Below are 24,296 nucleotides of genomic sequence, written 5' to 3' on the forward strand. Positions count from 1 at the left end.
ATCAGTAATTCCAAGTTTTGTAACCGTATTTAGACATGCCATTGGGTAGCTCTGAGGTACTAGCCTGTGCAATTAGATTACGCAATATAATTCTGTTGCAGAGTTCAGGAAATAGAGAACATTATTTTTTAGTTACACTATTATTAGCAGATTTACTCTAATTGTATGCTGAATTTTCTAAAGCTAAAACCAGGTTCAGTGAATGTGATTTTTTTTTGTTAAATTACTAACTTTTTATATTATAGTTTAGGCAGACACCATCCTTAAGATTCATTCACTGAAAAATATATTTTTCTATCATGACAGGCTATCAGCTTATTGCAGCTACGGTACATAGATCAGGACTTTGCTATTTCCTGGAGAAGCGACATTTTTTGATTTTCATTGGTATAAAAAAGGTAAATTTTTTTCATTGGTATACTTCTGACTTCCAGCTCAAAGTAGTAGTATCTGAGGACCTGGTCCATAGGATCAAACCTTTCTGGAATGTGTTGTCGTGGCTGCTCTTCATTAGTGTACACTACTGTTCTGAGAATTAGGAATGAATTAGCAATGTCTCAGTCTCAGGTCAGCTCCTTACCAGAGAAATGTAACAAATTTAAGTTTGTTCAACCGGGCACCTAGGGAAGAAGTATAGTATCTTAATGTGTAATCAAAATTAAAGGACTATATATGCACTAAGATGCTTTTGATGGCTCCGTTTCATATTCCCAAAATGAATTAAAAGTGAGTTAGCGGATCTCAGCCTGGATGGTGTTAGGGTTGCTGCAATTGATCTCAGAACCCCTTAAAGGAGAGCCAAAAGAATTCCTGTTCTTGATCTCTACTTAGCCACCCATTTTGGAACAGCACAAATTTGGGTGTTAGGTGCAGATAGGATTGTCCTCATTTATGATGTCACCATGGTCAAATATCCCATTGACACTCGCCGACAAAGCTCACATGTAAGTAATGGCTATGTTCGCAGGGTAGCATATCCCAGCAAGGAATTGATGTCTTCAGGTGAGGAAGGGAGAAAATTTCAGATTTTTAAAAACGAAACAGAGAATTACAATTCTGAAGTTCTAGTAAAGAATGAGTTAAGAGTAGGAAATGAATTAGTGCAATGACTTGATTTCAACAGTGTGTCAGAAGCTGAAGAAGACATCTTGCAAATATTGTTGGATTTATTCACAGGAAGGAACTCTTTCAAAAATAGATTTATATATGGATTTGTTGTTCCTCTTTAATTAATTCTCAAGAAAATTATGCTATCATGTTGAAAAATGTGAACAAGGCTCATCTTAGAGGTATGGCTAAAGAAAGCGAACAAAATCACCACCTTTTTGGAGAGTATGGTCTATAATATGAGTAGCGTAATAAAATCCATTCGGAAATAATAGTCACCCTATTTTTGATTCCAAAAGATCCTTGTATGTAATTTAGATGTGGTGTTTTCCTCCTCTTCTGCGCTTGTCTTCCAGAGAGTTGTATATTCCATACAGTTGCTTTTAACTCTAGTCGTTTATAACAATGCTCTTATTACAATGTTGTAAAATGTAAAATAACATTCACCACCTCACCCAAGTATCCTATCCCACCCATAAAGATAAATCATTACCGTTGAAGTGGTCGCAATTAGGAAAATGACAATACCTGGCAGATACTAGGCAAAATTAGGCAGTAAACATTACACCAACTCTTTATAATAAAACGTGAACATTTCAGACCTTTTTTCCTTTTTAAATGAATTTTTTGTTCATTAAGGTGAGGAATGTTTGTTTTGGCCACTGCAGGCAGCCAGTGTTAGCATCAAGCACTCTCAGGTTAGGTACTGCATAGTAAAGCTGCTTCTTCTCTGCCCCAAGCTTAGAAGAATGTTTTTACATTTCCAACATCAGTCATCCTTTTTGACTGAAATTGTTAATTCAATGTCAAATTAGGGACAGTTTGTGCTGTGGGCCCATGACCATTAGGAATTTGCCCAGACTCACTTTGCACAGGACCCTCACAGCCAACAGGAAACTTGCATTCCCTCGGTGTGGACTAGATTTGAACCCAGAGGTGACAGGCCAGTGTTTAACTCTTAACACAACCCTCCTCCATTCTTACTTTTTAATCTGTGCTTTAGAACATTTTGGGATAGCTAATGATGTACCAGATCCTGATTTAAAAAAATAATTTATGTAGTTCAATCTGAAACAATAGTTGAACTGTTTAAGTGTCAGTTAAAGTGTCAATTTTACAAACAATGGTATGCCATGCTTACATATTAATAGGAGCCTTAGCAAAACTGAGGTAAATGACGGTCAAAAGGAATACACTTCATTAGCTGGAGTCATACCTGACACAAAGGAAGATTGTTGTCATTGTCAATGGGCCGGTGGGGGGGGGGGGGGGGGGGGGAGGAGGAGGAGGAGGAGGAATGCAAAAGATGTTGGAGTCAGAGGAACGGCGAGTATGGGGGATCGTAGGGTTGGAGGAGGTTTCAGAGATTGGGAGGGGTGAGGATTTAAACACAAGGATGAGGATTTTAAATTTGAGACACTGGGGGCTGAAAGCCAACAAGGACCAGTAAGGAAAGGTATGATGAGTGAGTGTGACTTGGTGTGGGATAGGATAGGGACAGCAAAGTTTTGGATGAGCTATAATGGAGGGTGGATGATGGGAGTCTGGCCAGAACAGCATTGGAGTGATTGAGTCTGGAGATGACAAAGGCATGGATAAAGGTTTTAGTGGCAGATGAGCTGAGGTAATTTCAGGCAATTCTTAGGGCATTTCTCCTATGATGTCTTTGGCTCTACCGAGTCTAGGAGGAAGAGATGGAATCTCCATGTAATTTGTCACACAGGACTCCTATATTACATTACTGCTTAGGCATCAACATTGTACAGCACTAAAGTTCCTGACAATAACAAATGGAATTGAGCTTTCTTGAAGATTCTCACCCTTTTACTAGTCTCACCAAATATAAACTGCAATTACCAAACTAAGTAGCTAAATGTTTCTAAGTGAAGATAATTTATAACCCTTATAGAGTATAGGTACGTGGGCAGCCTCTTGATAAAGGCTTCAATGGAAAAGAAAACCAGGCAGAGTGTAAAACAGGCTACTGATCCGCTATCGCCCATGTTGCGCTACCACTCAGGATGAATTTCACCCCCAACTGTGTTTGCCTTCTCACCAACGACGATATCATTTGCTGCACACAGTCCACTAAACATTTTCAAAGATAGGGATCAGCATAGGTTTTACCAAAGGAAAAGAATACTTAATCCAGTGGCCACCATGGAACATGTTGTTTGCTCCACATAAAACGTACTGTGTTCTAGCACTGGAACAATGGATGGCTGCTCCGGAACCTACATAAATGGGGCAATGCAGCAGAGCTAATTGGATGCTTAACAGTATTGAGTTCACTTTCAAACACAAACACATTTTGACATAGACAACTCCAGTCAGGCCATTTTAGGGAAAATAAATGTGTACACTGTGTCAAACTTTTCTTCAATGACAATACATCTTTGTAAAAGGGTGAAAGCACTATTATTCTTTGAGCAAATGTATATTTAGGCAATTAATAGAATATTCAAAACAATATAATACAAAAACGACACTTATTTTTATTGAAGTTTGACTTTATTCGGGTTTTATTTTCCAGTTTCATCTAAATAATACACTTCCGTTGATTGAAACACTGGCAAGACAATATACTAATATTTTTTTCTATTAAAACTGTATTCCTATAATCATGACTTAATTTTAAGAGTCCTCAAGGCATCATATATCTAGGAATGCAAATTATTTTTAAGAATGTGCTTACCGAGCAACACTGAAGTTTTATTGCACAATTGTCAATGAGATCATAAATTTTAAAACCATTATCATCTGCTGATCACAGGTATCAAGTTCTGTATTGTTTCAAGTATTTAATAGCTCACCTACCTAGATATGTTGTCCTTTATTCTCAATCTGGAGTCTAAACTTTATTCAATTGCTTAAGTTCCACAAGACTACAATTTACCTTCTGATGCTTTCACTTACTGCCCTGACACATAATTTGAAGTGAAATGTTTAAGCTAACTCTCTAATATAATTAAGTCTGCATAACACTCAACCACTCAACACAGTCGCAAGATTTATTTTCTATTCTATTCTAATGAGCAAATGTTACCACTTGTTATAACTGTAAACATGGTATGAAAAACATATTAAGGTGGAATGTAGTAAACACACATTTGACTCGTAATGTTTTGTGCTGTGTCAGTTGACTGATAGAGGTTCACATTAGTGTGGTATAAGTTATTTTAGAAACAGACTACATAAATGCAGACAGCACAAACCGTTGCCTATTTTTACTGCAACATCTGAAACTAATATCAATCAGAATGAATTTAGATTAGTATTTTTAAGTCATTAAATAAGCTTTTTGAAAAACTATGTAAAAGTACAAATGGGTTAAGACATAAAGAAAACCAGTTTTTAAGTTTTGGCACATTTCACTCACTACAAACTGGATTGCTTGGTGTTTTTCTTCAGTTATTTTGTGCTTTTACAATCCTTTATTGAAGTAAACATATTCCACTCCAGGACTGGTCTCTCGAACTTTGGTCTGAATATCGTGCTCCAGACGGCTCACAGACATAGAACTGTAGGAAATTAAACAAAAGGCATCTCAAGACAATTCGGGTATACAGTATGTCCCATGAGTTGATCAACTGTGGATAGAAATCTAGGTATGTAATTTTAATTCAAGTCTATACCCAGTTTATGCGACCACTCTAACTATGATTTGGTTTTATATTTACACCCTAAATAAAAACTAAGTTGCTGCAGTGCATTCTGTATATCCTACATACTGCAGCCACAGTGCACCTGTGGTGGAGGAGGTAGATATGGAGTACAGTGGCAGGGGCATCAATCAAGCAAACTGCTCTGTCCTGGATGATGTGTTTCAGTGTTGTTGTGGTTGCACCCATCCAGGCAAGTGATTAGTATTCCATCACAATCCTGACTTGAGCCTTGTAGATGGTGGAGAGACTTTGAGGGGTCAGGTGGTGAACCACTCATTGCAGAGTTCTGCCCCGCTCTTGTAGCCATGGTGTTGAAATGGCTGGGTGATGGTAGTGATACTGAAGGTTGGGAGGCCGGGGGCGGGGGCTTTCTCTTGTTCAAGATAGTCATTGCCTGGCATTTATGTGGCACAAATGTTACCTATTACTTTTCAGCACAAGCCTGGATGTTGTCCAGATCCTACTGTAGGCTGACATGGGCTGCTTCATTATCAGAGAATTTATGAATGGAGCTGTTACTGTGGAATCATCAACAAACAGCCCCACTTCCGACCTTATGATAGAGGGAAGGTCAGTGAGGTAGCTGAAGATGGCTTGGACGAGGATGCTTCCTTGTGGAACTTTTGTAGTGATGTCCTGGGGCTGTGATAACTGGCCTCTAACAACCACAGCTGTCTTTGTGTCAGGTATAACTTTTAGGTGACTAGGAAATGATTTCTCAGACAAGAGAAATGGTTCATGAAGGTTCACTGCTGGTATCCTATGCAAATTCTCTTGGGATTGATATAAATATTGAGGCATAGCTCTTGAGTTTAACATAAACATGAAGGTTTAACTAACTTAAACACAAACAAGTGATGCTACTCAGTCATGATTTTGAGGACTGGTAACTTGCCTGTATCTCTGATGTTGTAGAGGGCAGATTCTGACATGAAGTAGGTCATCCCTGTCTGGGCCACTGTTTTTTTGTGGCTTTAGATTTTGTGTCCAAGAGCAAGAGCTGAGTTTCCATGTAATCTATAAGTATTGGTACAGGCTTTGCAGAAACCCAAAGTTTATAATGGTGACAAATAGGGCAGAGCTTTCTTAAGGACTCTTCCCCATTACCCCAGTTTTTTCAGACAACTCAACATATTTGATAATTACCAAGCTAAGACTACGTGGTACCCTCAGGGATCGATGATAGGCTTTCAGCTTTTCATACTATATATAAATTTAGGAACACAGGGGAGTATATCCAACTTTGTAGATAATACTCAGCTAGGAAGAGGATATAATATTGGAAAAGGACATAAATTAAGAGGGTGCAACAATGACAAATGCAGTTTAATGTTCCAGGTAGTACACTTTGGATGGCAGAGGGGGATACAACCTAAATGGGTAATTAGTGGGTAGATGGACAAAGGGATTTACGTGGCCCAAGTACATTACAAACTAACCTGCAGACACAAAAAGCAATCAAAAAGACTGATAGGATACTATGCTTCATTGCAAGAGGTATAAAAACAAAAGTAGTGCTATTGAAATTATACACAACACATGACAGACTTCATTTGGAATACTGTATTCAGTTTTGGGCAGCCCATCTTAAGACGGATATACTGGCCTTGGATTCACCAGGTGATATGTGGGATGAAGGAACTGAATTATAATGACAAGAGTAGATAAACTTGGGTAATACTCCCTGGAGATAAGGATGATAGAGATGCATAAAATAATGAAGGAAAGTTATAGGGTAGATAGGGAATGATTCCAGAAGGGAATCTAGAACAAAGGGACATACTCTTACAATATGAACTAAGTTGGTTAAAAGTGAATGTAGGAAAAACTTCTTCACACAAAGGACTGAGAGAATGTGGAATGCACTACCCCAAAAAGTCACTGATGCAGAATCAATTGAGGTGTTTAAAAGGGAGTTAGATACTTGGGATGTAAGGGATATGGAGAAAAGGTGAAGAATTGAGATTAAAAAGATAGTGCTGTCACAGCTAACAAAATGACATTAGGAATCAACCAGAGAGTGTAAGTCAGAAGACATGTGTACACTAGACCTAGTAGGGTGGCAGGTTTCCATTAGTGAAAAATCCAACAGTTTTTATGGTCATTTGTTTTGGTACCAGCCCACAAATAACGAGATTTATTAAATTCAATCTCCCAAATTGCTATGGTGGACTCGGGACCTTAGGATCACCAATCCAGTAACATAACTACTACATTACTATATCCTATCTGAGTATGTGGAACTGAAGGGAGCTTGCTAGCCTGACAAAATAGAGGTGGATGTGGTCAATCTTCCTCTACATAGTTATTGACTTCTTCTTAGCACTTAAGATAACACACCATTTATCTGCTCATTGTTCAATTTGTTCCACATTTGTCAGCTGTGATTGGTTCACTACTGCTTGTTCAGATGGAGAATTAATGATTCTGTAAAGTGAAATAGATCACCATTGGCATTTCTTATGGCATCCACCAGAATGTTGAAAAAGATTAAAAACAGAGTTGAACCTGACGGATTCCTGTGTAGGTTCTGTGACAAGACAGCAAACATCAATTTTCATGACCTGATGTTTGAGTTTTCTGACAGTCACATATCCAGTTCAATAGCTCACCAGGTATACCAGAAGAGTGTGACTTTTTAAACGAGGCTGGTGTGACATACCTGTCTCTGGAAATAAGAGTTGTTACCTACAAAATAGATGATCATTTTTCCACAGTGAGTATATTAGGTTTGATGAAAGGATTCAACAGAAAATAGAGATGAGAGTCTGGCATCAAGATATATAGGGGGTTAAATTGGATAACCCTGAAAACGGGCGTTGGGAGTGCGGTATGCGATTAACCCGTGGCCAGTTGTTGTGATGCAGGCAGCACATTACATTCGTGCTGCCTGCTGTTTCAAATGATTGCTGCGTGGAGCCAGCGCTATCTGTGCTGTTGATTGGTTGCATGCATCAGCAGGGGGCCCTGATATCAGGAGTGGCTTGCGCTTCTTAAAGGCAGCCTGCACCTTTTAAAGGGGAGGTGCATTGTGGCTGCAAGAAGCGGTGGGAGTCATTTCAAAACTGAATCTGTGCTATGCTACTTTGAAGAATGGCTGTGCCTGGGAAAGAGCATACACCAAGGTTCTCTGATAGTGCACTGAAGGCCTTGGTGCAAGAGGTGGAGAAAAGGAGGGGAATCCTGTATCCACAGGGGGGCAGGAGGCCCTTCAGACATATGCTCAAGAGGCATTGGGAAGAAGTAGCAGAGGAAGTGAATGCCAGGAGCATATCTTCAAGAACATGGATGCAGTGCAGGAAGCAGTTCAATGATTTAACACAAGTTGTCAAGGTGAATGAGTTCAAGCTTCAAGTGGCATATCTTACCAACTGCTCTACTAGCCTCATCCACTGCTCAATTCACTACATCCCCATCACGCACCTACCAACAATCTCTTTCAATCAGTACTCAATCATTCAAATCATAAGCTTTATCTCACCCTCATACACATAGCAATGTTACAAGCCTCACACCCACAACTCACAGTTCACACACACTGGTAGCTATTCCAACATGACTGCCACATCACCCAAACATCTTGCAGGACACTCACTGACATACTTCTCTCTCTCTTGCAGGAGTCAGTGGAGCATAACAGGAAGCAGCAAGTCGCACTGACTCCATGGAACATGAACCTGCTGTCCTCTCTCAGGATAATAACATTTAAAAAAAAAATGTATTCATTCATGGGTTGTGGGCATTGCTGGCAAGGCCAGCATTTATTGCCCATCCCTAATCGCCCTTGAGAAGGTGGTGGTGAGCCACCTTCTTGAACCGTTGCAGTGCTTGTGGTGAAGGTACTTCAATGGTGCTGTTAGGTAGGGAGCTCCAGGATTTTGACCCAGCGATGATGAAGGAACGGCGATATATTTCCAAGTCAGGATGGTGTGTGACTTGGAGGGGAACGTGCAGGTGGTGGTGTTACCATGTGCCTACTGCCCTTGTCCTTCTAGGTGGTAGAGGTCGGGGGTTTGGGAGGTGCTGTTGAAGCAGCCTGAGTGAGTTGCTGCAGTGCATCTTGTAGATGATTCCTGGTCTCCCCCTGCCACTCCGCCAGAGCCCTTGCTGTTGCCTGTCAGCCAGCCAGCCCATTCCCTGTTGAGTATTGAAACTTTATCCAAATATAGGAAACCTCCAAAAACACGTACAAATGCACCAGCAACCGGAAGAAATAATGAGGAACTAACCTGTAACTACTTCATCAACTCTTTAAATTCCACTGGTGGGGTGTCCTTCATGCCGTTTCAGACATGTTCAGCTGTGCGAGGTTAAGACACTGGTTTGGATGGAGTGTGGCGTTCCAAAATTGCAAAATTGCCTTCAAATCAGCGTTTCACACTGACTCGTGTCATATTCTCTCTATTCTGCATACTGCCGATGGTCGTAAGGTGTACGCGCAAACCCCTTTACCAAGATGACTTCCCGCGCACTTCCCTTCGGAAGTGTGCACACGCATCTCGAACACCATTTTCGAGGCTTAGTTGTCCGCATAGCGTCTTAAAAAACAGGCGTTACACGGCCCAATTTCACCCCCATCTGGTCTTGAAACTGGACTTAAACGATAGGATGAGAAGACTTGCTTTTTGTTATTTTTTTAATCAGCAGAAACAATGTAAAATGTCAATAGGCATGCTGGTTTCTTACCTTTTCTGTGGAAACAATGCACAACAAAGAGGTGTAGCAAATACCAAGCTGTAATAAGAAAGATTACCAACAGTGAAAATGGACAAAATGCAACTGATTTTGTATTATAGTAAGCTGAATATATATTCCCAGCACAATGCAGGAGATAGCCCAATATTTACGGTACCATCAAAGCAAGATAAATTTAAAGTTGCATTAAGATTCTTTTGACCACAGTACTTACACTAAACATTAAAGCTGTATTTTTTTGAATAAATATTGTTTAATTTATTCAGAGAATGTTGTAAATAAAGTCTTGGGTCTAAGGTTTTATATATACCTAATCATACTTTTCCTAACTGTTTCAATGCTGACTCGGTGTGAGATACTTTCTGCTGTTTTATGAGAGGCCAGTCTAGCTGTGGTGTGGTACAACAGAGGTAAGCCAATGGCCATGTAATGGAGCAGACGCTGAGCCAGCATTGGAGCAGAACAAAAGGTTTCAGGACAATGGTGGAGTGTGGTGAGAGGCTGGAGCTGTGCTCAACTAGTGCTCTAAAGCCTCTGTTAGTTACCTGGATAGAGGCTTGATCGCTCATGAAACAGCAGAAACAATATCTCACTGAGTTTGCAGTGAAACAGTACTGAAATTGTATTTTTGGTTCTTAGAAGGAAGGTCAATTGAATTATTTGGGAAAGTTTTCATCAGTTCTTCAGCTTTTTAGAGAAATCATAAACTGGCTTATTCTCAATGTGTCATTTTGAAGGGGCTGGGTGCAGTTTAGCATAAATCATAATAGAGCCTGCCACTTTGAAATACTTCTTCCACCAATTTCCTACCTGTGCTGAAAGTACAATAGTAACTACTTATCTAATGATAGATGCTTGCCTTTCTATAGACTATGATTCGCCCCATGCAGAAACTTCCTTAAGAACATAAGAAATAGGAGCAGGAGTAGGCCAATCAGCCCCTCGAGCCTGCTCCGCCATTCAATAAGATCATGGCTGATCTGATCCTAACCTCAAATCTAAATTCATGTCCAATTTCCTGCCTGCTCCCTGTAACCCCTAATTCCCTTTACTTCTAGGAAACTGTCTATTTCTGTTTTAAATTTATTTCATGATGTAGCTTCCACAGCTTCCTGGGGCAGCAAATTCCACAGACCTACTACCCTCTGAGTGAAGAAGTTTCTCCTCATCTCAGTTTTGAAAGAGCAGCCCCTTATTCTAAGATTATGCCCCCTAGTTCTAGTTTCACCCATCCTTGGGAACATCCTTACCGCATCCACCCGATCAAGCCCCTTCACAATCTTATATGTTTCAATAAGATCGCCTCTCATTCTTCTGAACTCCAATGAGTAGAGTCCCAATCTACTCGACCTCTCCTCATATGTCCGCCCCCTCATCCCCGGGATTAACCGAGTGAACCTTCTTTGTACTGCCTCGAGAGCAAGTATGTCTTTTCTTAAGTATGGAGACCAAAACTGTATGCAGTATTCCAGGTGCGGTCTCACCAATACCTTATATAACTGCAGCAATACCTCCCTGTTTTTATATTCTATCCCCCTAGCAATAAAAGCCAACATTCCGTTGGCCTTCTTGATCACCTGCTGCACCTGCATACTAACTTTTTGATTTTCTTGCACGAGGACCCCCAGATCCCTTTGTATTGCAGTACTTTCCAGTTTCTCGCCATTAAGATAATAACTTGCTCTCTGATTTTTCCTGCCAAAGTGCATAACCTCACATTTTCCAATATTGTATTGCATCTGCCAAATCTCCGCCCACTCACCCAGCCTGTCTATATCCCCTTGTAGGTTTTTTATGTCCTCCTCACTCTCTACTTTCCCTCCCATCTTTGTATCATCTGCAAACTTTGATACGTTACACTCAGTCCCCTCCTCCAAATCATTAATATAGATTGTAAAGAGTTGGGGACCCAGCACCGACCCCTGCGGAACACCACTGGCTACTGGTTGCCAGTCCGAAAATGAACCATTTATCCCAACTCTCCGCTTCCTGTTAGATAACCAATCCTCCACCCATGCCAGAATATTACCCCTAATCCAGTGATTCTTTATCTTGATCAATAATCTTTTATGTGGCACCTTGTCGAATGCCTTCTGGAAGTCTAAATACACTACGTCCACTGGTTCCCCTTTATCCACCCTGTACGTTATGTCCTCAAAGAACTCAAGCAAATTTGTCAGACATGACTTCCCCTTCGTAAAGCCATGCTGACTTTGTCCTATTAAATTATGTTTATCCAAATGTTCCGCTACTGTCTCCTTAATAATAGACTCCAAAATTTTACCACCACAGATGTTAGGCTAACTGGTCTATAATTTCCAGCCTTCTGCCTACTACCCTTTTTAAATAAGGGTGTTACATTAGCAGTTTTCCAATCTGCCGGGACCTTTGCCGAGTCCAGAGAATTTTGGAAAATTATTACCAAAGCATCCACAATCCCTACTGCCACTTCCCTCAATACCCTGGGATGTAAGCCATCAGGTCCAGGGGATTTATCCGCCTTGAGTCCCATTAATTTACTGAGTCCCAATTCCTTAGTGATTTTAATCGTATTTAGCTCCTCCCCCCCTAGAGCCCCGTTTGTCCAGTGTTGGGATATTCTTAGTGTCCTCTACCATAAAGACAAACAAAATATTTGTTCAGCATTTTTGCCATCGCCATGTTTCCCATCATTAATTTCCCGGTCTCATCCTCTAAGGGACCTACGTTTGCCTTAGTCACCCTTTTTCTTTTTATATAACTATAGAAACTCTTGCTATCTGTTTTTATATTTTTTGCTAATTTATTTTCATATTCTATCTTCCCTTTCTTAATCAATCCTTTAGTTACTTTTTGCTGTCTTTTGAAGACTTCCCAATCTTCTATCCTCCCACTAAGCCTGGCTACCTTATATGTCCTTGTTTTTAGTCGGATACTATCCTTAATTTCTTTACTTAGTCACGGATGGCTGTCATTTCTTTTACACCCTTTTTTCCTCAGTGGAATATATATTTTTTGAAAGTTGTAAAATAACTCCTTAAATGAACACTACTGCTCATGTACCGTCTTACCCTTAAATCTATTTTCCGAGTCCACTTTAATCAATTCCGCTCTCATACCATCATAATCTCCTTTATTCAAGCTCAGTACGCTTGTTTGAGAACCAACCTTCTCACCCTCTAATTGGATATGGATAAAATAGTTTTGTATTCATTTTATGAACTGGGCTGTTGAAAACTTCTTTCCCATCCACAAGCCAAGCAAAGAAAGAAAATGACAGTGACAATTATGACCTAAAAATGTCCAATTAAAATCTTTGTATCTATCACCATTTGACAAGGTAGCGGGTGGTATGACATGGTGTATTACATCATGCAATTTTGATATTGATGTTGATTTGCTTTTGAATCCCAAAGTACTCTGAAGGGTATTGCATAGGACAACTGTGAGGGATGGAGGGAGATGGAGAGGGAAAGAAAGAGAAAGGGAGATAATGGGCCCAATATTACCGAATTCACTGGTAACGCGCCCAGTGAATGAATTCGGGGTGCTCCGCACGCGATCGCAGCCTGTTTGAAGGCACTTACCATGGCTTCCAGGTTTCCCGTTCTAGACCTGCGCAGCGGGCGCACTGCACACCCGCATCACAGGCTGTCAGCAGGAGGAGCCCTATTTAAAGGGGCAGACCTCGATGCTCGATGGGGTGAGGAGGAGGAGGGAAATTTTTTTCCATCGGATGGGAGGAGGTGTCCTCCCTCCGCCACCAAGGCGGCTTGGCTGGAGGTGGCCGAGGAGGTCAGCAGCAGCGGCAATGTGTGCTGAACCTGAGTCCAGTGCAGGAAGCGATTTAATGACCTAACCAGGTCAGCCAAAGTGAGTATACTCGCGCATTCTCCCACACTCCGTCTTCCACATCACCTCCACCACCACACAACTCCTTCTGCACTACCACCACAATGCTCTCGCATCACTCCTCACATCCACTCAACCATCCTCACCTTGCCTGCACTTACTCACTGCTCCAGTTCCCATTTGAACACTACCACGCAACCCAATCCTCATACAATCTCATGGCTATGTCTCACATGCACCCTCCCATGCATTTCCCTCGCGGTCACCCCCACCCACACCAATGCATGCAGCGGGTCACTATGCAACCATCACTCAGTCACGCCTCTGTGTTTTGCCTTGATAGGAGAAGAGATGCCAGAATGCCTGGGACGGCAAGGACCGGAGGGGGCCTGCCACACCAGGTGGTCTTAACAGATGCGGAGCAGCAGGCACTCGAAATAAGCCGGATGCTGGAGTGCCTGTCCGTGGCGGACGCCGAGACTGGGAGTGCATAAGCGGCTGGTGACAGAAATCTAACACTCAGCATTCATGATAGCGAATGATCTTAGCATCACTTGGCATCTGCAGCACCTCAACATCTGTCCACATGCTTAATATTGCTTTCAGTTCTCTTGCAGGGCCATCTGCGAGCGCCGTGACGGCGGAGGGCGATTCCTCAGAGGACCTGCCGGCCTCTGAGGGTGCAGAGTCACATCTGAGCCAGCCATCCACCAGCGCAGATACACACACCTCGGTGGGTCCCCGTCCTCACTTAGTTGGGCTTGCACCATGGTGAGTCACCACACACGTGAAGACGAGCAGACCCAGGTGGCAGGGTCAGCTGTGGAGAGTCCGCGTCGTTGGGAGCACTCTTCTCCAGGCTCTGCTCAGCTGGACCCAGATGCTGAACCCTGGGGGCCAGCCATGAAAAGGAGAGTCATCGAGGGCTAGCAGCACATTGCCGAGGTACTGGAACAGTTGCCACGCGCACTCTCCACAATCGCGCAGAGGATGGAGGAGTCCAACTCCTGCATGAGTGGAATGGTGGCACAGGTACAGGAGGGTATCTCGGAGATAATGTCACAGGGACGTGAAGGCATCTCTGAGATAGTGTCACGGGTAGGTGCAGGAATGTCTGCGATGGAGGAAAGGCTCGCCTCCATCGAGCTTCAAGCATGGCTCAACAACGAGTCCATTCAGGTCCTGACAACGGCCGTTCGGATTCAGGGTAAGCAACATTCGGCCACCTTAAACAGGCTGTCGGAAAAATTACAACTGGCCTTCCAAGGCTTCACACAAGTCTTCCAAACTGTCATCCAGCCGGGTGGAAGAAGTGATGTGGGCCTGGGCCAGGAGAGGGATGATGGTGAAAGGGGACATGGAAATGGGGACGCCACTCAAAGCGCTCCCACGTCTCACCTGTTGCCCCCCTTTCAACTAGTACCTGCAATGCTGCCCCCTCTCCAGGTGGCCGAGTCTGCCCCTGCATAGGTGCAGGTGAACCAGTCTTTGGAGGGGTCCTCACGGGCACCGAAACCCAGAAGGCATCCACGCAAAGCAGCTCATCGGTCAGGGCATGGACAAGAGCAACCTGCCACTACCTCTGCTGAAGCCACAGGGGTTGCACCACGTAGGGGTTCCTGTAAACGTAAGGTGAAGGTTTTGTGAGCACAAAGGGGATGCACAAAGGTGTAAGACAAAATGTCTTACTTTTGATTTACTTTTGCTTGTTTTGCAAAAAAACATTTAAAAATTATCACCACTACTGCCACGTCTTTGCAAATCTTGTCTGGTTTGTGCAATAATGCCCTTTCCTGAGGATCACCATGAAGACCCACACCTGATGCCACCCATTGTGTCACTGCAGAGTGGGTGTAGGTGTATTTGCAGACGACAGAGACGCCAGCGATGTCCCCGGTGGCACCCTGGAAGGATGCGGAGAAGTTGCTGAGGGCATTGGTGACTTTGACAGCGACAGGTAAGAAGATGGTGCTTGGGCCAGCCGGGAGCAGCTCGACATGAAGGAGGCTGCAGATGTCCATGACTACATGTCGAGTGACTCTGAGCCTCCGTGTGCACTGCTGCTCAGAGAGGTCCAGGAAGCTGAGCCTCGGTCTATAGACCCTGTGGTGAGGGTAGTGCGTTCTGCAACGCATCTCTCTCTGCGGTTGCCCTCCCTCCTGCTGTGCAGATGGATGTGTCACAGCACTGTGTTGTGGAGGTCCACGTGTCAGAGGTGGACGGCGTGTTTGGTGATGCTGTTCATCCTCCGAGGAGGTCATGACTGCAGCTATGGCGGCCCCCATCCGGAAGATGTACATTTGAGGGGGTCCGCAAGGTAGGTAAATGTGTCTGCACACCGGGGTTGAGGTTGCAAGTTTGTGATTTTTTTGTGTTAGGAGGAGGGTGGTGCAGGCCAAACTTTGTCCAAAGTGACAGAGTGGTCTCCTGCAATGAGTGAGGGTCTCCCCCCACACCTGTCAAATGGACCTTTGCAGCTGCTACAGGCTGGTGGCTGCAACACGTCCATTTCAACTGGGAGTGTTTCCCCCAGTACAGGAAGCACTCTCAGTTGACCTGAAAATCCCATCCCTCCTAAAATATCCTACAAATCAGGTCTCCTAACGACCTGAAGTATCCAATTAATTGATTTAAGTGGGATCCCGCCGGCTTTAATTGCCGGTGGGAGTCCCTCATGCGGGGGCTGCGCGCGCATCTAAGTGAGTCATGAGGAACCGGGAAGTGGGCGGGTTGGAGCAGGACTCCGCACCTGCCCCAGGAATCCCCAATTTTTGGAGTCCCCCGCTACGAACTCACCCACTGGGACATCGGAAAATCGAGCCCAACGAGTGCAAATGAGCCAGCTGCATGAGGGGGATTAGGAAAAAAGTGAGAGAAAAAGAGAGACATACATACAGAAAGAGTGAAGACAAAGATGGAGAAAGAAATAGGAGTGTGAGGAAGCAGAGAAAATTACACGAAGAGAGATGAAGGGAGTGATTTTAACCCCGAAGAACGGGTGGGTTGAGGGCGGGTGGGTGTTGAAAAGAGTTATTTTTGGGGGTCGCAACCGCAACCCGGCTTTATTTCCAGGTTTAACGTCGGCACGTAAAAGTACAGGCTTCCCACTGGGAATGCAAAGTCCGAAAATTTTGCAGTTGTGACCCAAAAAACTATTTTCAACTCCCACCTGCCCCCAACCCACCTGTTCTTGGGGTGTAAAATCACCCCTGAACAGTTATTATTTATTTGTGTCTGTGAGCAACAACATAACATCATAAGATTAACTAACTGTAGACTAAAAAGTTATAAAAGCAAAACAGTGCATGTTTTTTCAAAGCAGATTCAGCATTCAAAGATATGGCAGAATAAACTTTAAAAAAAAAATAATGTATTCCAATCCCAAAATGCAACTTTTCTTTTCCAAATCAAAGGTTTTTTACTTTGTATTGTGTAGAGGGGATGTTAATTGACAAACAACCTTTTCTCTACACTCGTTTCATCAAGCAATAGATATTTTCTTTTTCCCTTACATCCATATACTTACGAATGCAATAATAAGAATATTTGTTGAGGAAGTTCTTTATCGGTAGAAAGTGTAGCCTTAAAGACTCCCTCACACATTGGCACAGTTGGGCAATAAAGAGAGGAATCACTCATTGTATATGTCAGAAAATTTGTCAAACCTGCCTATTTTTTTTTTAAAAAGAGACTCCTTTTCTAACCCATTGATTTATTCAATCATCTTTGCCACTGCCAGCCAAAGAAAAATATATTTTTAAAAAGGAAAAATCCTTTGATTATGTACCGCTGAGACAGCTCTACAGGTTGTTAGGCAATTAAAGAAATAGCCAATACTGACACTTCCCCCAAGCCCCATTTTCTCCCCTTCCTCACCTGAAAAACATGACACATGTTAGCATACATTCCATGGGCAATGCCAACTCTCTGGTACGAGTCTCAACAATGAGAACATCTAGGCCTGATCCTGTCTTCATCTAACATACACTTCCATCTAGGGTTACTAGCTAGGAACCAAGAAGAGAGGAAACCTATTCAAGTTTTCCCCTTGCTAAGCAATGCTGAGTGCACTTAGGCTGTCTCCACTTCCACTCCAGCTGAAAACGGCAAAGCAATCATTGAAACGATGAACTTCCTGGTCTGTGTGGCATAAAGCCACATCACGTGGTATATTTACCTACAGCCATTAGGTCAGAAGCTGGTTTCATGTTTTCATAACAGGAGTTTATAACATTAATATTGAGAACTCTCCAAGTTCCAAGGTTATTTAATGAAGCATCTTAAAAGTCATCATGTATATGCTTAACTGGAGGAGAGTAAATTTCAGTGAGTTAAAAAGGGATCTTGCCCAGGTGGATTGGTATCAAAAATTGGTCGACAAAACAGTAATTGAACAATGGGAGGCCTTCATGGAGGAGTTGGTTTGGGTACAGAGTAGACACATCCCTACGAGTGAGAAAGGTAGGGCATCCAAAGCTGGAGCTCCCAAGATGAATAAAGATATAGAGATTAAAATGAAACAGAAAAAGGATGTTTATGATGAATGTAAGGTTTATAATACAGTAGAGAACCAGGCTGAATACAGAAAGTAGAGAGGAGATCTAAAAAAATGGAATGAGGAGCAAAGAGAGAGTATGAGAATAGATTTGCGGCTAACATAAAAGAGAACCCAAAAGTCTTTTATAAACATAGAAAAAAAAGGGTAGTCAAAGGAAGGCTGGGACCGATTGGAGACAAAAAAGGAGATCTTCTTGTGGAAGCAGAGGGTATGGCTGAGGTACAAATTGAATACTTCGCAACTGTCTTCACTGCCATTGTAGTAGTAAAGGAAAAGGTAGTAGCGATATTGGATAGGATAAAAATAGATAAAGATGAGGTACTTAAAAGATTGGCAGGACTCAAAAGTAGAAAAGTCACCCGGTCCAGATGGGATGCATCTTAGGTTACTGAGGGAAGTAAGGGTGGAAATTACAGAGACTCTGGCCACAATCTTCTAATCCTCCTTAGATATGGGGATGGTACCAGAGAACCGGAGGATTGCAAATGTTTCACCTCTGTTCAAAAAAGGGGAGGGGGATAAACCCGGCAATTACAGGCCAGTCAGCCTAACGTTGATGGTGAGGAAACTTTTGGAGACAATAATCCGGGACAAAATAAATTGGCACTTGGAAAAGTATGGGCTGATAAATGAAAATCAGGATTTGTTAAAAGAAAATAGTGTTCGATTAACTTGATTCAGTTCTTTGATGAAGTAATGGAGAGGGTTGATGAGGGTAGTGCGGTTGATGTTGTGTACATGTACATGGACTTTCAAAAGGCATTTGATAAAGTACCACATAATAGACTTGTTAGCAAAATTAAAGCCCATGTGATTAAAGGGACAATGGCAGCATGGATACAAAATTGGCTAGGGGACAAAAAGCAGAGGTGGTGAATGGTTGTTTTTCAGACTAGAGGGAAGCATGCAGTGGTGTTCCCCAGGGGTCAGTATTAGAACCACTGCTCTTATTGATATATATTAATGACCTAGACTTGGGTATAGAAGGTATAATTTCAAAGTTTGCAGATAACACAAAACTCAGAAATGTAGTAAACAACGTGGGGGCTAGTAACAGACTTCAGGAGGACATAGACAGACTGGTGAAATGGACAGACACAATGGCAGATGAAATTTAATGCAGAGAAGTGTGAAATGATGCATTTTGGTCGAAGAATGAGGAGAGGCAATATAAACTAAATGGTGCAATTTTAAAGGGGGTCCAGGAACAGAGAGACCTGGGGGTGTATGTACACAAATTTTTGAAGGTGGCAGGACAAGTTGAGAAGTCTGTTAAAAAGGCATACGTGATCCATGGCTTTATAAATAGAGGTATAGAGTACAAAAGCAAAGAAGTTATGCTAAACCTTTATAAAACATTGGTAAGACTTCAGCTGGAGTATTGTGTTCAATTCTGGGCACCACACTTTAAGAAGGATGTCAAGGCCTTAGTGAAGGTACAGAAGAGATTTACTAGAATGGTACCAGGGATGAGGGACTTCAGTTATGTGGAGAGACTGGAGAAGTTGGGGTTGTTCCCCTTAGAACAGAGAGGGTTAAGGGGAAATTTGATAGAGGTGTTCAAAATCATGAAGGGTTTTGATAGAGTAAATAAGGAGAAACTGTTCCCAGTGGCAGAAGTGTCGGTAACCAGAGGACACAGATCTAAGGTGATCAGCAAAAGAGACAGAGGCGACATGAGGAAACATTTTTTTTTAAACACAGCGAATTGTAATGATCTGGAATGCACTGCCTGAAAGGGTAGTGGAAGCACATTCAATAGTGACTGTCAAGAGGGAATTAGATAAATACTTGAAGGGAAAAAAATTACAGGGCTATGGGGAAAGAGCAGGGGAATGGAACTAATTGGATAGCCGGCAAGGGCATGATGGGCCAAATGGCCTCCTCCTGTGCTGTACACACCAAGATATTGGAAACAGTTATGATATAATTCTGCAGAGTGAAGAATTCAGATTCAGGACAAATTAAAAAAAAACTTATATTTCCCCACATAATTCTTGAGCTCCTCTCTTCATAGATAACACAAGCGTTATATTTTATTTCTGTTGCTAATCATGAAAAAGAATTGGTTTTAATGCAGAACTTTTTGTTCAAAGTTTTTTACATACTAGATTAGTGATAAATCGGTAGCAAATAGAAATGCTCTGTAAAGAATTGCTAATAACTGGAATGTTTAGGATAGACCGCCTCCAATTTATAACTACTGCAGCTAGTGATATATGATAGTAGGAAGATTTCAAAGCACTTCCACTCACCAGATTCCCACCAAGCCCACTTGAATAGGTGCACTCATCCATGGGAATCGCTGTAATAATAATGCAAACATCAATAACTTCAATCTCATAAATTCAGATGGTAAATCAATGTTGCTAAAGTATTTCACTAGCTCCAACAAGGCACTGACAAGTTGGCTAATTTTTGTATTGGAGACACAGGCTCAGATGAAGAAACAATTAAGTCATTAATGACAGGATGGCTTTTCAGTAAGAATTGGTCAGTTAAAAACATAACTGTAGATATAATCATTGCAGTTAACCTGAGGAACTTGTTTTTGAAAGTTTAATCAGTTTTTTCTTCTTGCCTATGTTCTCCCCTCCCCTCCTGTAGATGTTGCCTCCTTGTTGAAGTATGATTCCATGGGTGCCTACTTCCTCCAGTGCCTTGTCTAAGTTCTCATTATATACATGAACTTTAACAGTGAATGTTGGCAGACTAAAAACTATTCCATGCATATTTTACACAGCAAATGACACATCTCAGACATGATTTTACAGAATGCAGAAAATGGAACATAGCCGTGTAACCTAAAAGAGATCTTTCCTGCAAATTAAAAAGCATTTTGGACCACACAAAATATTTTCCTATGGCTGAAAAGAAGTTCCAGAGGGTAGAGAGATAACAAAAAAAAGGATAGCTTCACCTTTTGAATACTTACAAGGATTTTTGCTTCAAATAAATATAATGCACTTTTTGTTGGAAATTATCGCTATTTTCAAATCCACTGGGTCTTTGTGCCTCTGCTATCACGATAGTGGGGACTTATTCAGTGTCCTTGATAGCCACTTACAGGGAGCATTGATGGCAATCAATAGGCAATGTGTGCCACAAATGCATTATTTTGCCTTCTGATTTGCATTCCCCAAAAGGAGATGGCATAGTGCTTTTCAGGGACTTAGAGCCAGAATCAAAACTACATTCATTCAGTCCATGACACTGAATATCTGTGCTCTTGACACTCATCACCATCATGCTGCACCCACAAACATTTTTTAATGCTCCTTTCAACATAGACAGTTTAGTAACAGGCCTAAGAGTGTGCTTCAGGCCTAAGAAGTTCAAAGTGTCCCAATAATTTATTTTCCCCCCAATTGCTTTACCATAGTGTGTAGAACATAAATTATGAAGTAAAGCCATGGTGAAAAGGCATTCAGATACTTGTTTTTCCTCTAGTTCATTATAAGTTAGTTTATGCATTTTAAGAATAAAAAGGTCAGTAGTGTGTTGAGTGAGTAGTTTGATTAACGTTCTTTAACGCAGGAAACAAAATTATATTGCTTAACATTAATACTCATGAATAGCTCCACAATCAGAAAGATAGAAAATTCAAAAGATAAATATGAAAAACATACCTTTAAAAAGGCTTTCCTTTCCAAGGTATTCATTATAAATGGAGGGATAGCTAAAAAAAACAAATAGCTCATTTAATAATTTAACAATATGATCACAATTAAAATGTAAAGCAAAAATAAAGCATTGGTGTCTTTGGTAACAATCGGAGATAAGCATATTTCTAATTTTTTAAGATTTTAGTCTAATGCAATGATTATGAACAGAAAAAGTATATAGGATTGGCATTTACAAGAGTCAGATTTTGAATTTCATCAAAAAAAAACAAAGTAATCTAGTTTTGTAGAATTCTGTAATCTTTGGGTAAAATGTTGGTGAAATCTGTAATACGGTCAAGATAACATTTCTGGTTTTCCAGTTTTCACGTATCTGTTGAAGGCATTCCCAGCATTAATACTTGAAACTCACAGGACGTGTAGGAATCACGAAATCTCACAAGACTATGTTAGAGTGGGGATTTTATTGATACTTCAGGATAGGTAGGGAAAAAACAGGTTAACATTTCACAATGAGCAATTGCAATCTAGAGACAGTGTGCACTTATGCCATTTGTTTCCTCGCTCTCCGCACCCACTCCCCTGACAGTTCTTGAAATCCTGAACAGGTGAACTCAGTTTCCAAATCAAGATGAATCAGTAATTGTCCTGTTAGTCTTAACGGAGTTTAATATACATCTATTTTCTTATTCACTAAGCTGTCTAACTGGTCTGGACTTAGTGCAGATGCAGTGGTAAATGTGCCATAATCAGGAAAATAGACTTATTAGGATAGAGTTAAAGCTCAGCAAAGAAACACCTGCCAGGTATTGGGAAGAATGTTTTCAAGCATGACATTTTTATTGGATCGTTCTTAAAAGCACAGATCTACATTTCCATATATAATCCATCAACTTCCTCCAGTTCTCCAGGTTCCTAATTTCCATACTGTCCTGCTTTAGACGGTTGAACTGTGAATGTCTCCATGGTCCTTGCCAATGCTGGTCCATGTTGTTTGGCAGTCAGTGTGTTTTTAATAGTCAAGGATAGACACCTCTGCTGCTTTTACTATCTCATTCAAGATTTTTCTACCACGAGTTTCCACCCAAAACCAGGCCAAGTGGTAGGATCCACCCACAGAAGCTAATTGAGTTTGAATGACAGGCAAAGCTGGGCCTCCTGAATTATAGCTCATCATTTCACCATTAGAGCTATTAGCAAATACTAAATCTGCTAATGAATGCTAAATCTAGCAGCAACTTAACATTGTATCTGAATTTTGTATTCACAGTAACACAAACAAGACAGAAAAATAGCTGGTAAAAATCTGCTTCAACTGAATTGGAATTGAATGATGCAATTAGTTTGTAAACCACAACTAGCATGCAAATGTATCAACATGATAAATCATCATCATGATGATTATCTACAGTAAAATTGGAATAAGTACATGTTTCCAATGACAAACAGTAACACTATGAGAAAAGTACATATCAGACACATATGGACAACAAAACTGCATGTGTTGTCTAGCGACAACACATTGTATAAATAACAAAACAAAAGAAAAGGCAGCAATTTGCTTAACCAGAGTGATTCAGGAAGTCAGATGGTTAAAACTGTTTACTTTTAGTACTACTGACCCATGCCAGGAGCAGCCATGAGAATCCTAGAGATGACTACTTGTACAATGGCCTGTTGAGCAGCTTTTGTTGATTCTGCTAGTCGGTTGCCATTCTCATCTGTCACTGGTATTCCGTGTTTCAATTCTCTGCAGAATGAAAGCAGACTGTGAAGATTTCCAGAATGTTTAAACTTAGTATTCCAAACTTTAAAATAGGCACTTGTCTCCATGTTGAAAGGCATTTTTTTGCTGGGCAGGAAGAAAAGCCAGTTTACAATTCATATTTTTATATCAGATGTTCATAAATAATGAAAAAGTTTAGACGATTACTTTTTCTGGCTTCTTTAAATCAATACATATCTCCTTATTTGTTGGAAATAGACAGCTAGCTTAACAGCAATTTAAACTTTCATAACTTTTCAAAAAGATTTATCTTCCAAAAATGGTACTGCTCATCACTGTAATCATGTCCCCTTTTCAGAAAGAGAGAGATTTTGGGCACCATATTCTTTGTGGTCTAGACCGCTTTTGGTTTGTAGACCAATGTTAAATAAGCTGATGAAAAAGGTTTTCAGTAGCTTAAGCCATACTGGTCTGAGAAACATATTGTTCAGGTTGCGAAGTAAATGAAACTCCATTATATATGAAGAATAAAAACCACGGTCTTTTTTTAAAAGGAAATATTAAAGGGGAATTAACATTTAGGTGCTCCCTGTGTATGCCCAATAACTGGAGGCTTAAAAAGGGCAGGTGTCATTTTAAAAATACCCACAGTCAAGGGATCTTCTACAGAACCCAGGAGTGTCTCACTCCCGGTAAGCAGGTCCATCAGGATGACGGGCAGATTATTTCTCACCAAGCACGCATGCTGCTGTTGCTGGGTTTTTGCAGCATTCGGATTTCTATACAGTAATCGAGAGTGTCTTTGTGTTTTTTAATGTTACTTTCTCCAATTTTTGATTTTCCTCAAATTTCTCCAGTTGAAAGGGAGAGTTAATAGGACTGCTCCCAGCACTCCGCTAAATTCTACTCCATAATAAGGATATGAGCAGGGATGGTCCAGAATGACTGGCTCTTGATCTTGGAGAAATGCCTGACCTATATCTCCCAGCACAGCAAAGTGGAGATTAGATAACTTACTATATGATGCATTATGCTGTACCACCCCTAGAATTATTTCATTTTGAAATCTGTGCTTTACTGCTATCGAGACA

The 24,296-nt window shown here is 41.3% G+C and overlaps 1 protein-coding gene across 4 annotated transcripts in view; it reads right to left on the reverse strand.

The window, feature by feature from the left end:
- Positions 1 to 3,615: 3,615 nt before the first annotated feature.
- Positions 3,616 to 24,296, reverse strand: part of LOC137332523 (sideroflexin-1) — an 86,326-nt gene continuing 65,645 nt past the window's right edge. For all 4 annotated transcript variants that reach the window (XM_067996425.1, XM_067996427.1, XM_067996428.1 and 1 more), the window contains exons 7-11: positions 23,102 to 23,229; positions 21,486 to 21,535; positions 20,112 to 20,161; positions 9,459 to 9,506; positions 3,616 to 4,628 (exon numbers count right to left, since the gene is read on the reverse strand). In XM_067996425.1, coding sequence (XP_067852526.1) covers positions 4,532 to 4,628; positions 9,459 to 9,506; positions 20,112 to 20,161; positions 21,486 to 21,535; positions 23,102 to 23,229 — 373 coding nt within the window. In that variant the 3' untranslated portion in view covers positions 3,616 to 4,531. The remainder of the gene's footprint in view (positions 4,629 to 9,458; positions 9,507 to 20,111; positions 20,162 to 21,485; positions 21,536 to 23,101; positions 23,230 to 24,296) is intronic.

This window comes from Heptranchias perlo, chromosome 14 (assembly GCF_035084215.1).
Source record: "Heptranchias perlo isolate sHepPer1 chromosome 14, sHepPer1.hap1, whole genome shotgun sequence".
NCBI lineage: Eukaryota > Metazoa > Chordata > Chondrichthyes > Hexanchiformes > Hexanchidae > Heptranchias > Heptranchias perlo.